The sequence below is a fragment of the Canis aureus genome, chromosome 15, assembly GCF_053574225.1.
Source record: "Canis aureus isolate CA01 chromosome 15, VMU_Caureus_v.1.0, whole genome shotgun sequence".
NCBI classification, from domain to species: domain Eukaryota; kingdom Metazoa; phylum Chordata; class Mammalia; order Carnivora; family Canidae; genus Canis; species Canis aureus.
The window spans coordinates 19,797,681-19,812,464 of NC_135625.1; the positions used below are offsets into that span (position 1 = coordinate 19,797,681).

The 14,784-nt window shown below is 36.4% G+C and overlaps 1 protein-coding gene across 4 annotated transcripts in view; it reads left to right on the plus strand.

The window, feature by feature from the left end:
* Window positions 1–14,784, plus strand: part of TRAPPC11 (trafficking protein particle complex subunit 11) — a 48,409-nt gene that overhangs the window by 668 nt on the left and 32,957 nt on the right. For all 4 annotated transcript variants that reach the window (XM_077848669.1, XM_077848668.1, XM_077848667.1 and 1 more), the window contains exons 2-10: window positions 2,266–2,490; window positions 3,836–4,005; window positions 4,865–4,935; window positions 5,768–5,882; window positions 9,732–9,831; window positions 10,179–10,252; window positions 11,955–12,051; window positions 13,675–13,808; window positions 14,434–14,581. In XM_077848669.1, coding sequence (XP_077704795.1) covers window positions 2,287–2,490; window positions 3,836–4,005; window positions 4,865–4,935; window positions 5,768–5,882; window positions 9,732–9,831; window positions 10,179–10,252; window positions 11,955–12,051; window positions 13,675–13,808; window positions 14,434–14,581 — 1,113 coding nt within the window. In that variant the 5' untranslated portion in view covers window positions 2,266–2,286. The remainder of the gene's footprint in view (window positions 1–2,265; window positions 2,491–3,835; window positions 4,006–4,864; window positions 4,936–5,767; window positions 5,883–9,731; window positions 9,832–10,178; window positions 10,253–11,954; window positions 12,052–13,674; window positions 13,809–14,433; window positions 14,582–14,784) is intronic.

Sequence of the window (14,784 nt, forward strand, 5' to 3'; positions counted from 1 at the left end):
TGTCATCCTTTTCAAGAACCTTCCTTATGATTTTCCACGTCAGCTTCCAGTTTACTCCCCTCGCGTTACATGATCTCTCCCATCCAGAGTGTTTTCGACTTTTGCACCTTGTTCCAGGTCGTATAGCTCGTTAGTGGCTCCACTGGCTTCTCCCAGGAGACCTGGGAAGTTCTACAGGCCGTCCTTAAGATCCACACACCTCGGGGCAGCCCGGGTGGCTCAGCGGTTGAGCGTCTGCCTTTGGCCCAGGTCATGATCCTGGGGTCCTGGGATCGAGTCCCACGTCGGACTCCCTGCATGGAGCCTGTGACTCTGCCTCTCTCTCTCTCTCTCTCTCTCTCTCTCTCGGTCATGAATAAATAAATAAAATCTTAAAAAAAAAAAAAAAAGATCCACACACCTGTCCTTCGCCGGTGTTCTTCCCTTTGCTGTAGAATAAACAGTACCATCCCAAGGGTCAAAAGCTCTTAAAGTAGTATGTGGCAAGAATTTCCTATACGGTTTTCATACGGTAATTTTGGGGACAGAACTGCAGTAATCTCAGCTGGGCTGTCCATTGTGCTAGCCAAGTAGCCACTTCTGGCTATTGAGCATGTGAAATTGGCTAGCCTGATTTGTGATGTGCTGTCAGCGTGGAATACACATCATCAGATAATGAAGACTTAGTACAAAAAAAAAAAAGTATCTCATCAATAACTTGTATTAATGTCGAAGTGTTAATATTTTGGACATATTGGTTAAATAGAAAAATAGAATCTTGTTAATGTTAATTCCACCTGTTTCTTTTTTAATATGATTAGAAAAATTTAAAATTACATGGCTCATAACTTCTTTTGAACAGCTCTGTGATTTAGAGCTTCATAAGTCATTTCTAGGTCCCCTTATTTCCACTCCATGTTCAGGGACCACAGCTAATTCTCATGAGCCTCTGGGTTTTTAAAATTTATTTATTTATTTTTTAAAGATTTTACTTTTATTCACGATAGAGGAATAGAGAGGGAGGCAGAAACAGGGGAGCCCGACGCAGACTCGATCCCAGGACTCCAGGATCACAACCTGGACCAAAGGCAGGTGCCCAACTGCTGAGCCACCCAGGGATCCCCAACGTCTGGGGTTTTTAAATGAGGGAATGGATCTTTAGGGCTCTAATCTAGATTCTTGGTATAAAGCACAGTTCCCCATATAATATGTTTTGACCACCTCTTTTTAATGTTCACCCCAAATTCCTTAGAACTACTAATTTTCTTTCTCTGAACTTATGATCCTTTGTCCTCATAGCATAATCCTGTCTGGAAAATGTCTGCTTAAATAGTTCTAAAACTTCTATGTCTTGTTGACATTTATCATTTCTGATAAGCTGCCCATTATTGCTTCAGTACGTAAATGTGAAAAGCCTAATGATCTTTTAAAAATTAACTTTTCAGTTAAGAAATTTTTGGTTATCAAGTTAGTAGCATAGTGCTTTTCCCTTTTCATAGAAATTATATTTTGAGTTTTATATGATACACTAGTAAAGATCACTTTGAAAAGAAACTTGGTACATGATTTTGGCAATGAGAAATGATCTTTATAATGGCAGTTTTGTTTGGAATAAGCACATTTTTATGTAATTGCTTTTCTAACGTTAGTGTGTGGTAGGATTTATTATAGACTAATTCTCAGCTGAAGGACACAGTATAAACAAATCCCTCCTAGAGGTTTTCATTCATTGTTAGTTTTTCTCTTCTAGATTTTCTTCTAAATAGTACACTTTACATTAACTATGGAGAAGTGAAAAAACATAGCTATTTAGAGAACTAGCATATTAGTTTAATAATTTCCCAGGAATTCAGGAATTAGATGCTAGTGATTACAGAGAAATTAGTGATAGTTGTATTTATTGTGTATGTAAGACAGCAGTTACTTTTCTTTATATCAGAAATGGGTCATGAGACCTATTTTAGTTTGATCACCTTCCTGCTTTCTTGGTCTGCTCATCCCACAGTTCAGTTCTGTGTGCATTTGAGATGTTACTGAAAGTACTGATTTGTCTTGAAGTTGACTACAACCTTTGTAACAAGAGATTTTTAAAATATATAATACCGATAGTTATTCAAAAATTGAAGCTTTCCATTTTGTTCCCCAAATTTTTATTTGCTCAGTGTTTGCAGATACTGGAAAAGAGTCTTGCCTTTTTGTAATGTTTTATAAATGGTGGAGGCTCCTCTATTAGATATGGATATGGGCTTTTAAAACATTTTTAACGTATTTACATTTGTATTTCAGATTTTTCTTGACGCCTCGAACATGAGCCCCACACAGTGGGACTTCCCCGTGGAATTATGTTGTCGGCCTATGGCTTTCGTTACCCTTACGGGCCTGGATGTAGTTTATAATGCTGTTCATCGAGCTGTCTGGGATGCTTTCTGTGCCAATCGGAGGGCTGATCGGGTGCCAATTTCTTTCAAGGTGCTCCCAGGTGACCATGAGTATCCCAAATGTAGACCTAAGGTAAAGACATGATTGCATGGGGGCTTTTCCTTCTCTTCCTCTCTTCCACCGTATGCATGGATACCTTTTTCTTTTCTAATGTCTTTGCTGGAAAACCCTGAGTTTTTTGTTTGTTTGTTTTTTGAAATAAGATTTTATTTGTGAAAAAGTCAGAAAGAAAGACATTTTTTTTTTTTAAAGAAATTGAAATACAATACTTGGAGCGACTTTAGTCTACAAATAGTCCCAACCCTGGCCACCCAAAGTATGATTCTGGGAACAGTAACAACACCTGGGAACTTTTTAGAAATTAGGAATCCAAGATCCCTACTAGACACACACTATTTGGGAATCTGCATTTTAACAAATTCCTGGGTCATTTACATACATATTAAAGTTTGAGACAGATAGGTCTAGACAGTGGCCAAACATCTACTTATATTCCTTAGTCTTTTTATACACTGTTGGAGTTATTGCAAAGTCAGGAAAAAGCGTAAATACGCTTTGGAAAATGACAGGCCTCCAGGAGAGACGGGGGAAGGATAGGGAGCAGAAGGGTGAGGGGTGCTGAGATGGGAGAGAGGAGTCATTGCCAAGGAGCACTGGTCTTCTGGCATCTGACCTGTGGGAAGTAGAAGGTGCTGCTTGCTACTTGATTCTTTATCTGCTGTTGTCAAAGGCAGAATTATTTTTCTTTGAGAAACCTCAGAGGTAAAACCTTGAGTTTATCAAAGCTATGGTTGTAGTGATGCATTAAGAAAACCCAAGACTTTTTCATTATGTAATACACTAATAGGTATATTTAATGACAGCTATTTTTTTTAACCCCAGAGGAAAAATTACTTTATAATTATCATTTACAATTATAATGGATTTTCTTTTTTTTTTTGCATTTGCTTAAAACCCTTCGTAGTCTACATTAAAGCCCTCTCTAAAAGGAAGGTCTCACATTCCCCATTTATCATTACCAGTATCATTATGGAATCCATGGCCTTTGCAGTTTGGTTCAGTTTCACACACATCATTTGAGCACTTGCTTTGTGTTAGGTACTAGGAATTATGCAATAGACTGGTGACAGAAATTTAAATAAGACATGGTCTTACTACATTTCTGTATTTAAGAGTCATCCTTTATTTTTTCTTCTCTTCCCAAGTAAGGCAAATGTGGCCCTGGCAATATGTCATTGAAACAAATGAAGCCATTTTGGCTCTTATGTCATCTCTGTAAGCCTGAATTACCTCATCTTAAAAAGGTGTCATGTGTATGTCGAATGAAATGAATGAGCACAAAGTGCGTGCCATTTAGTGACAGGTGGCTTTTGCCTGCTGCTGTTAGGAGTGCATTCAGCTTTGCCTATGTTTGCAGAGAACTTCATATGAATGGTACATTCCTAAGGGGATCTTAAAGACCGGCTGGATGAATAAACATCTGAATCTGGTGCCCGCCCTGGTGGTTGTGTTCTATGAGCTGGACTGGGATGAGCCTCAGTGGAAAGAGAAGCAGTCTGAGTGTGCTACCAGAGTGGAAATAGTCAGGTACAGTCTACTCCGTCTTTGCCATGTATCAGGTGGTCCCCAGTAGGTTGCATGTGTCTTGTTTACTAATATTTATTCAAAGCAGCAGTGTTCCTTTGGGAATTGCTGACCTCCTGTGACCCTTGTTTGGTTCCTGACAGGTAGCTTAACATGAATGCTTAACTTCTATAATGCTTAAGTGTGTGAAGAAATTTAGAAGACATTTTAGTTGGAATCTCCAAATGCTTTTTTCTTGCATTCATGATATTTTGGGGGAGGTGTATAGTAATTTGCTACTTGTCTTATAAGACACCTGTTTTATCACCTTTCCTGTTTGAAAATAATTTTCTTTGCATGGCCAGTCTATAGCGTATCACCATAAAGAAATAAATGGCATTATAGCTTTTACATGAAAGTAGATATTAAACTTTGTTTTTAAAGCAGATTTTTGTAAGGATTAGAAGCTCGATATGAGAGTATACTTTTAAAACTTTTAAATCATTGTACCATAGAAGTTTCTTTGTATGCAGGAAACATTTCCCCTAATCTTGGGGGCTTGGGGGTTGACATTTATCTTTCTTCAATTGAATTATCAAGCTTGTACTTTAAGGTTTTTTTTTTGTTTTAAGATTTTATTTATTTGAGAAAGAGAGTGTGCATGAGTGGGGTGGGGGAGCAGAGGGAGAGGGAGAAGCAGACTCCCCACTGAGCAGGGGGCCAGAAGCAGGGCTGGATCCTGGGACTCTGGGATCGTGATCTGAGATGAAGGCAGATGCTTACCTGACTCAGTCACCCAGACACCCCTACGTAAAGTCTTGAATGCATTTTTAAAAGTCAATTTTTGTTATATGTAATTAATTTTATTATTTTTCCATTGCAGGCAAAGTTTACAAGGGAGAAACACAAAAGTCGCAGTGGTTCTGATTCAGAAGAAAACTCCTTTGCCCCCAGGTATCACAAGGTTAATTAATAATGAATTAATTGCTTTATACTTCCCATTCTTATTATCAAGAAATATAGTTTTTGATGTTAAAATCTTTTATGCATTCAATTTTAGGAAAGATGGTGTGTTCACTTGAAAAAATACTAATAATGCATGAATAAATGTCTTAAAAAAGAAAAAGTTAAAATATTAAAAGAAAATTAATATTAAATATAAAATGTTCTTCTCCCCCAGTTCCACTTACCTCACTTTGTAGGGATATATCAGTTGATGTAACAGTTATTCACTTGGTTTTTAAAGAAAGAATGTTATTTACTTATCAAAGATCAGTTTAAAATTCTTCCTGTGATTTTTTTTTCTTAATTTGCAATAGGACAAAGAAAAATGCAATAGGATTTTTAATTTCTTATAGGAAAATGTCTTAGCTTCAGATGCTTATTTCTTCTACATTCTAAGACTTTGATAGGCCAAAAATGTTTTTTGTTTCTCTTTTGAAACTTGTGCATCCCAGTTTTAGAAACCACTTTCATGATTATTGCTTCCATTTTTGGCATAGTTATGTGGCATATCTGTTGGCATTATTTGGCCTATCTTGGCTCAGTAGAAAGTTCCATAGGGTTTTCCTGACAGGTATGTACTGTGACTTCTGAGAACCACCACCCCCCCCACCCCCCACCCCCCCCCCGAGCTCTCAAGGATCACAGGAGGCCTTTTGGCATGGTGAAAGGGGGATTGTGTTTTTTTCCCTAATTATATTGCTTAGATTTGGGGAACCATTTGTTTAGAAAAATACATGAATCACTTTATTTCTCTTTTTGTCTTTATGGGACTTGTCAACAGGAGAAGATGTCACTGCATCAGAAAGAGCCGCAGCTTTATGTAATGCGTGTGAACTCTCAGGAAAATCTTTGTTTGTACTGCCCCACACTGACCACCTGGTGGGTTATATTATAAGGTAACTAAAGATCTTAAACATTTTTTTCTTTAGATTATTCAGAGGCATTGAAAAATTGGTTGCTAAAAAAAGAAAAAGAAAAATTGGTTGCTTAGACTTATTAATTAAAAAAAGACATGTTTTTGGGAAAAAAAGTCAGAGTACTCAGGTTTTGAGGCAAAAAACACGAGTCCCCTTTGTCAACTCCTTAACTTCCACTTCCTTATTGGGACCACAGCAACAACTTCCTTAAGTTTCTGTCCAGACATCTCTTTTAATGTAAAAATAATTGTAATCAGACAACACATGGTGAATTGCCACTTAGCATTACCTCATTAATGCCATATATATATTCCATGTTAAAAAATATATATATTTGCATGTTTTTCCATTGTATTTTTCAGTAACCACTAGATGTCCTCTGATGATCTGTTTGTCCTTTTATAGGATAGTGTCTTCATTTCTGGCCTCCATTGCTTCATTTTCAATATGTTGATGTATATATTTAAATAATTTTTAAGATGGATCTGAGGCTCACCATATCTTATATATCTTTATAAAGCCCTTGTATATGAAAGGCATCTGGCTTGGGAACACAACAATATATCACAAAATCTGTGACCGTGATCCATTATTTTCTAGCATTTAGTGTTGTAGAAGAAAAGTTTTTTTTTTTTTTCAGATTTTATTTTTTTATTTGAAAGAAAGAAGGGGGGGGGGAGTGGCAAAGGGAGAGAGAGAAGCAGACTCTATCCTGAATGCAGAGCCTCACATGGGGCTCAGTCTTAGGACCCTGAGATCATGACCTGAGTCAAGATCAAGAGTCAGATGCTTAACCGACTGAGCTACCCAGGTCCCCCGAGAAGAAGTTTTATAATAGTAAATTTTGACCAAAATGTATTTAGATATGAACCTTTTCATTGATTTTAGCTATTTTTCCTTGAACTGCATACATGCCCCCTCTCAAGCCCAAGAACAGTGTAGTTAATCTTTGATTATTGCCTTGCAAGATGATGTCCTGTAGGAAGTAATGTGACATTCTCATTGGCCTACCAATGACATGGCTTCCAGGAAAGAGAAGTATAAATTCAGAAGGAGAGAGCTTGAAAAGGCAACAAATGAAAGGATGAGCTGCAAGAAAACCTTAATGCAGTTAGCAAATCCAATCTCCCCCCTGGAAGCAGTAAATAGTGGCATGGTTACTCAGAAAGTCAGATTGGTAGCGCTCTGGATAAAGTTGAGCTGATTGCCCAGAATGCAGGAGGGGATAATGAGTTTTGTCTTTTAACGGTGTGTGGTGACCCCTGAGGGGAACACAGAGCGGAGCCCATACATAGATACCTGGTAGCACACCTGCACTGCCTTTCCTCCTTGGAGGCATGGCCCAGCCCCCCACGGGCCTTTGACTGCCCCTCCAGGCTCTCAACAGTTCCTCTTGGACTTTGCACTGCATGTACTCTTTCCCTGTTCCCAGTGCTGTTTCCTGTCAGTGTGCTGTCCTACTAGCTCCTACCTTCCAGCTCCCCTTTCAGGGCTCTCTTACTCAACTTTTAAGGCTGAGTTCACATGCAGACTTGAGTAAAAGGCCATTGTCTTCAGTCCTGCCTCTTAATCCAGTGACTCTTGACTGCACTGAAGTGGGCCTCCAGGGAACATGGCTAATGCCTGGAAACACTTACCTGGACCCCTACTGAGACCTCTTTCCTGATGCTGGCATCTGGGGGTAGAGTTCGGGGATGCTCCTCTGCATCCTTCCATGCACAGGAAGCCCCATACCAGTACCTGATCCGAAACACCAGTGGGGCTGAGGTTGAGAAACCCTGCCTCAACGTCTTCGTCAGCTTTCAGATTTAGTACTGTCATGGACGCGAGAGAAATAGACATTGTGGCTTCTGCCCTTTACCACTGACTGCCCTTACTCGGAATAATGCCTCGTTTAAGGAATGCAAGCTCAAAATGATTGATGTATAAGAAGCAAGTACTCTGGACCCAGGACCTCCAAACTATGGGCATGAGCACCAGGGGTGAGATAGTCCACACGAGATGAGGGAAGATGTTAGTAGACCCTTTCTTCATATTTGCATTTTATCTTAAGAGAGAGGGTAATGCTGAGTATCTCTAAATCTCCGTATTCAGTCTCATCTGGGAGTCTCATCATTGACAGAGTTGCTGGTGGTACCCTCACTCATTTGTGTGCTTTCAGAACATTTTGATGTTTTGGGGCTCCTGGGTGGCTCAGTCGGATAAGCATCTGCCTTCGGCTCACGTCATGATCCTGGGGTTCCGTGATCGAGCCTCACGGTCGGTCGGGGAGCAGGGGGGTCAGTTGGCTCTGTGCTCAGCAGGGAGCCTGCCTCTCCTCCTCCTCCCCACTACAACTCTGTCACTATCTCCATCTCTCTCAAATAAATAAAACCTTAAAAAAAAAAAAAAAACACTTTGATGTTTTAAGTTTACAAGCTACAAGATGTCAGCGATTTGGTTAATTTTTTTTTTAAGTGTCTGAGCAGTAGAATGTGTATAAAACTTCTGTGTGATGTGTTGAGTGATGGTGAGAATTGTTTGTGCTTTAAAGGCTCACTGATCATTCTGAGTCAAAATACTTAAAAGAATTGTCAAACTTGTGATGAGTTAAGCATTTTTCTTTTATAAAAATATGTGTTCCAAATCCTCAGGCCTTTCTTCTTAGGACAATAGACTATCAATGTCATGCTAACCAGATTTTTTTTTTTTTTTTAAATCTTATTTTGAAAAAAAACATATTTTGCCTTTAAAGCAAAGGTTACCCATTTATAAAACTATAAGTTTTCGGGATCCCTGGGTGGCGCAGCGGTTTGGCGCCTGCCTTTGGCCCAGGGCGCGATCCTGGAGACCCGGGATCGAGTCCCACGTCGGGCTCCTGGTGCATGGAGCCTGCTTCTCCCTCTGCCTGTGTCTCTGCCTCTGTCTCTCTCTCTGTGATTATCATGAATAAATAAAAAATTAAAAAAAAATAAAATAAAAAATAAAACTATAAGTTTTCAGCTTAGGTTAATATATTCTTTCAAACAGTATGGTTCAAAGTTAGAACCTAATTCTAATTATTTTCATGTTTTAACATTTAAAAAAACTGTAGTTTTAAAGATAAAAAAAATCTTACCTTAGAAAGTATGTTGAATAAAGTTTTGGCTTATCCATTTTTTTTTTTCTTAGCATATTTTCCTTAGATATGTCTAAACTCTTTGAATACAGCTTCAAAATTCTGTTTTATTCTGAGGAGGAAAAACCTTGAAATCCAGCTTTTTCTATGAATTTAGCTTTCTTTCAGGCCCTAGGGAGATATTTCTAATCCATGCTTATTTTCATGAAAGGAACTTTGAGTTTTCAATCTGTGGTCACATTTTCTTTGTTCATATGTTATCTCAAAGTTAGGGAATGAAGCAGGATTTGAATCCCATAAATGCTACTTCCCCCTCATTTGCCAGTTTTCCTTTATGGTCTTTTTACCATTAGTTTTCTTAACCTTTAACCTTAACTATTAAAAGCACAAAAAATAAAGATTCAGTGAATATTGGAAATCTGTTTCTTTCACACTTCTTATAAAACGAAAGAGGTGGAAGTAATTTTAGAGATTACTTAATTTCTACAAATTATAAAACAGTTATTTTTATCAATTACTTCTTGGATTTTAAATCTCAATGGCTTTGGGGTCTTTACATTTTTCATTTAGAAATTCAGTATATTTTACGTTACTTTTGATCTTTATCATGCAGTAAACTAGATATTATCTCTGTCAGAATTTTATTTTCAGGTCTTACAAATATGATTCTTGAGAACAGTTTGGTTTAAAATAACTTTAGTGTTTGAAAATGTTGATTCTTTTTTAAACAGATTAGAAAATGCCTTTTATGAACATGCACAGACTTATTACTACACTGAGATCAGAAGAGTGAAATCTCATAAGGAATTTTTGAATAAAACAACACACCAGGTACAATACTTTTCCAAAGAAGGAAATAATAGAAGCATTCTAGAGCAGATTATTCATCATTATTTTCGAGATTATTAAATCTGTAATGCTTTGACGTTTTTAATTGGCTTCTATACTTTTCAAGTTTATTTAAAGCTTTTAAAAACTAGTTTGTCTTTCTGCTTTTTGCCCTATTTTACAGATAGCTTTTTATAGCTTCCTTAACTATGCTTGTTTGTTGGAATAATTCTAATCTTTAATTTTGAGTATTTTCCTTAGTACTTTTAGGACTCCTCTTAATAAATACTGTAATTATTATGTTTTAAGAGAATGTGTATAATAATGATTTTTTCTATTCTATATTTCAGCTTTTATTTGTTAGACATCAGTTCAAAATAGCTTTCTTCAGTGAGTTGAAACAAGATACACAAAATGCTCTGAAGTAAGTTTTTAACAATTGTCAGGGATCCCTGGGTGGCTTAGCGGTTTGGCGCCTGCCTTTGGCCCAGGGTGCGATCCTGGAGTCCCGGGATTGAGTCCCGCGTCGGGCTCCTGGCATGGAGCCTGCTTCTCCTTCTGCCTGTGTCTCTGCCTCTCTCTCTCTATGTCTATCATGAATAAATAAGTAAAATCTTAAAAAAAAAAAAAAGTTTTTAACAGTTGTCAAACTAAATTTTTCTTATCTTTATGTTAACAGTAGCATATTAATGGCAATTTCTGAATCTCAACCAAACTTTAATTAATTTTAAAATTTTATGTTGGTTACATTCACATATGTAATATTTAATTTGTTTAGAGATGAATGGAATATAATATTTTGAGATATTTAAAAAATTTCCATTTTATTATCAGAAATAAATTTCGTAGTGTCATAACTTTCTGGTCTAATTTAAATTTCATGATCTAAAGGAACATATTAAAATTCTTCCCATCCTGTTGACTACTTGTATGTTCAGTAAAACTTTTGTGTTGACTGATTTCTATAGTTACATACATATTAAACATTATTTAATGCTATGAATTTCTTAATATGCGTAGTGCATTTATTTAATTCAACTCTGATTTTATTTTTAATTTAAAAAGTTTTTTAAGTTCATAATACGTCTCAGCCTCATTTTTAATACGAAGGCACTGCTTAGAAGTTTTAAAGAGTAGTTGTGTATGTGTTGGCAGTGGTCACATGTTTTATTCTTTCGCTTTTACTGAGCACAACTTAATAAAACATTTTTTTCTAGCTTTGACTCAATATTTTGAAGATTGACAGCAGTGTAATGTAGTGATAAAAGCCAACTATATAGCCTAAAACTGAAGAGAGCCTAAGTGTACAGGGCGGAAAAATAAGAGAAAAAAAATAAAAATGAAGCTGTTATTCAGAGAAATATTGCAGAAACATTTTCCTTTTTTGTAATTGTTCAGGTGGTGAATACCAGATTGTGTTCTCTAAATCTCAACGACTCCATACGATTAGAACTGGCTTTAACGTAGTTTATATTTCTTTCCCATGGTATTAGTAAAAAACCTTCTATTCTAGTTCTACTGGAAAATAATCCTGGGAAAAGAAAATTTTTACCTGAGATTTCCTGGTTGCCTTCCCTCCTCAGGGTAGGGACTCCTTCTAGAAGTCTCTCCTTTCCCACCCCAATGCGCCTTTTCTAGCTCATGCTGGCGATGAGCAGCATCCTCTGAACTTGTGGAGAGGCTGGGGTTTAAAACCCATTGACCTGTGCTTGGTCTCCTTAGTGGCTTCTTTGCTGATACAATTTCTGTTTGTTGGAGAAGCTCATAATGGTTGTTTAAAAAAAAAGGTTTTATTTTTTTAATAGAATACTAACTTTTTAACGTAATTCTGGACAGTTGTCCACTTTCGTGTTCAACTTATTTTCTGGCCCTCATCGACAGAAGCTAGTGACAGAACAATGTACATGTGATGGTTCTGTTCTTAGTGATAGGTTGTTGATTCCTCCCACATGTTATTAATTAATAGATCGTTTTTCAAGGAAATCAGTGATCACTATATGTGAGTTATTCCTGAGCTGTTGAGTACTAAGAAATTTTTAGTAAATATTGTTTCATTTCTAATAACTTATTCTTGGGAGTCTCTTCTTAAAATTGATAATTAACCATGTTCCGTATGTTTATATTAGGAATTATAGGACCGCCTATAATCTTGTACATGAATTGAGAGCCCATGAAACTAATATTCTGGAAATAAAGACTATGGCAGGATTTATAAACTACAAGGTAATGATTCTACTGCAAATAAAGGAAACTTGTCTTTAAATACTAGATGATCTTTTTGAAATTTGAAAACCAAAATTAGTTACTTGCTCTGAAAAGTATTTGATTAATTGTGTTCTCCTCTTTTTATATCCCTTGTTTCAAACAGCACCCTGGTTCTTAGCAGCCTAACTGCAATACTTGGTTTTGAGTTTATGGGTCTGGGAGTTCTCACTTAGAACAATTTTACTTTTGTGAAACTCCCTTAGGAGGGTCTTCTGTGTTTAAGTGGGAGCAGGAGAGAGTGAGAAGAAAGCAGCCTGTATTACTGAATTTTGTAAGATGCAACAAACCAGAACTTTATAAGCCTTCCTTGGTTAAATGGCACCGCCGTATGAAAGGTGTTTCTGTTCACCCCACAGGAAACTTTTATACCTGTTATTTGAGCATTTTAAGATTGCACATAGTAGAATTAGATGCCCTCAGAAGGCAAGTGAAGGCTTCTTGTTTTGCTTTTAATCATTCCGCACTCATCTTTTAAAGATGGCTGGCACTGGGATGGTGGCATGAGGGCATATAGATGTTGGAATTCACTATTAAATTGTTACAACGTCTGTGGAGAATATTTTTGCAATGACTACCCATTTAAAATGAGTGTTTCCTTTGACCTAGCAATTCCGTTTCAGGAAATTTATCTGATGTATGTGCTAAGACTTGTAAATCACATATGTGAAGAAATTTATTGCATCTTGTAATAGAAGAAGATTGGAAATAACCCAGCAATAAGTGTATGGTTAATATAAGTTATAACGCCAGATGATGGAATATTCTACAACTATTAAGAATGAGACAGCTCCACTTACTGATATGTAATATTAGGTGAAAAAAGTAAAGTACAAAACAGCATATTTAGTGTGATGCTATTTGTTTAAAAAGTATAGTTTATATATAAATGCACATACACTTGTCTGTGTGTATACTGTATCATGGAACATGCTGGAAGCTGGTTGCCTCTGGAACAGGAAATTGGATGGCAGATGGACAGGAATGGATGAGAGACTTAACTTTTCACATATTCCTTGTACCTAAAATATAAAACTGATGATAAGCCTCTGGAAATAAATTTAGGTTTTGTTTCTTCTGTTTTTCCTTTTATGTTACATAGATACAGATTATTACTGTTCTGAAATAGCATTCCAGATAAAAAGTTTTCAAGAATTTCTGTAATCCTTGTTTGATATGGAGGCTACTGTGCTCTGTGGTACAGAAAATCTTTAGTTTTCTGACAATTTTAAAACTGAAAGTCTGTCCTAGAAGAGATAGTATTTTTATTTTTGCCCATCTTTATGTTCTTCACTGGGTATAATTTTTTTGTATTCTGTTCTGTACTTTTAATAAGCTTTGCTAAGGTATGCAGTAGATTTAGTACAAATACAGAATAATTTTATTTCGTTAACCAGGGGAACACAACCTCTTGTTTTAGCTTAGCCATTCCAGTAGAGAAAATCCATGCTATTGCCAAGAACTGAAGAGAGGAAATTTAATTGTCTTTTTAAGGTTAATCTCACATTTTACATATTTTTAAATGAATATGCCTTTTGACTTTTATTTTCTTCTTTATTTTGGGGTTGATTTTACATTTTGCAGATCTGTAGGCTGTGTTTTCAGCACAACACCCCATTGGATGCAATTGCTCAGTTCCGAAAACACATTGACTTGTGTAAGAAAAAAATCGGAAGTGCAGAGCTGTCTTTTGAGCATGCTGCATGGATGTCTAAACAGTATGTTTTAAATTGTACTTTCAGAATTTTTTTTCTCTTTAAATAGGTGGGATTTGGAGGAATGGAATTAGCATGGACTTTGGTTCTAAATTGAGCTAAGCTTTTTGTCAGTAAATAGGCTTTTGGACATCTAGCATAGGTATGTTTCCAGTAATAGTTGATATTGATTCATAGAGTTCCTTAATAGAAATCACTTAATTCACGGAACCATCTCTTTTATTCAGTATATATTTATGGAATTTCCACCACGTGCCTAGGTACTGAGAATATAACTGGGAACAAAACAAAATCTCTGCTGGCATGGAACTTGCTATTCAAGACTGATGTTTAAAAATTCTAAAATCAGATTACTTCCAGAAGCATGAATGTGCTTGAGTTGTGGGAACTATGTTGACATACTCTAATGGTATATTTAGAATCATTTGCTAGTACAGCAGAATTGACTTAAATTCAGAAGTTATCTGTAACCTATAATTAGTTGTAAATGCCAACAATTTTTATAGTTCGTCAATAGCATTATTTTAACACAGTCTGCTGAGGTTATGTTTCCACAATGAATAATTATTAGAAGTAGGCTTCTTTTTCTTTTTCATCCTTTTCTTATTTCTTGATTTTTTTCTTTAAGATTCCAGGCCTTTGGAGATTTATTTGATGAAGCTATTAAGTTAGGGTTGACAGCTATTCAAACTCAGAATCCCGGTTTCTATTACCAGCAGGCAGCGTACTATGCCCAGGAGCGGAAACAGCTTGCAAAAAGCCTCTGTAATCATGAAGTAAGTCACCCACTCTGGTATTATCTGGCACTAAGGAAATGTATTAATCTTCTCTCAAAAGAAGATAAGACTAATTGATGTTCATATTTTTTTCCCAAGCCTTTTAATATAATCAGTTTTTATGTTTTATATTTTTGGGAATTACAATTATTTTCAATTTTAGCCTGAGTACTCCATTGTCCCTGTGGATGAAGCAGAAGTTT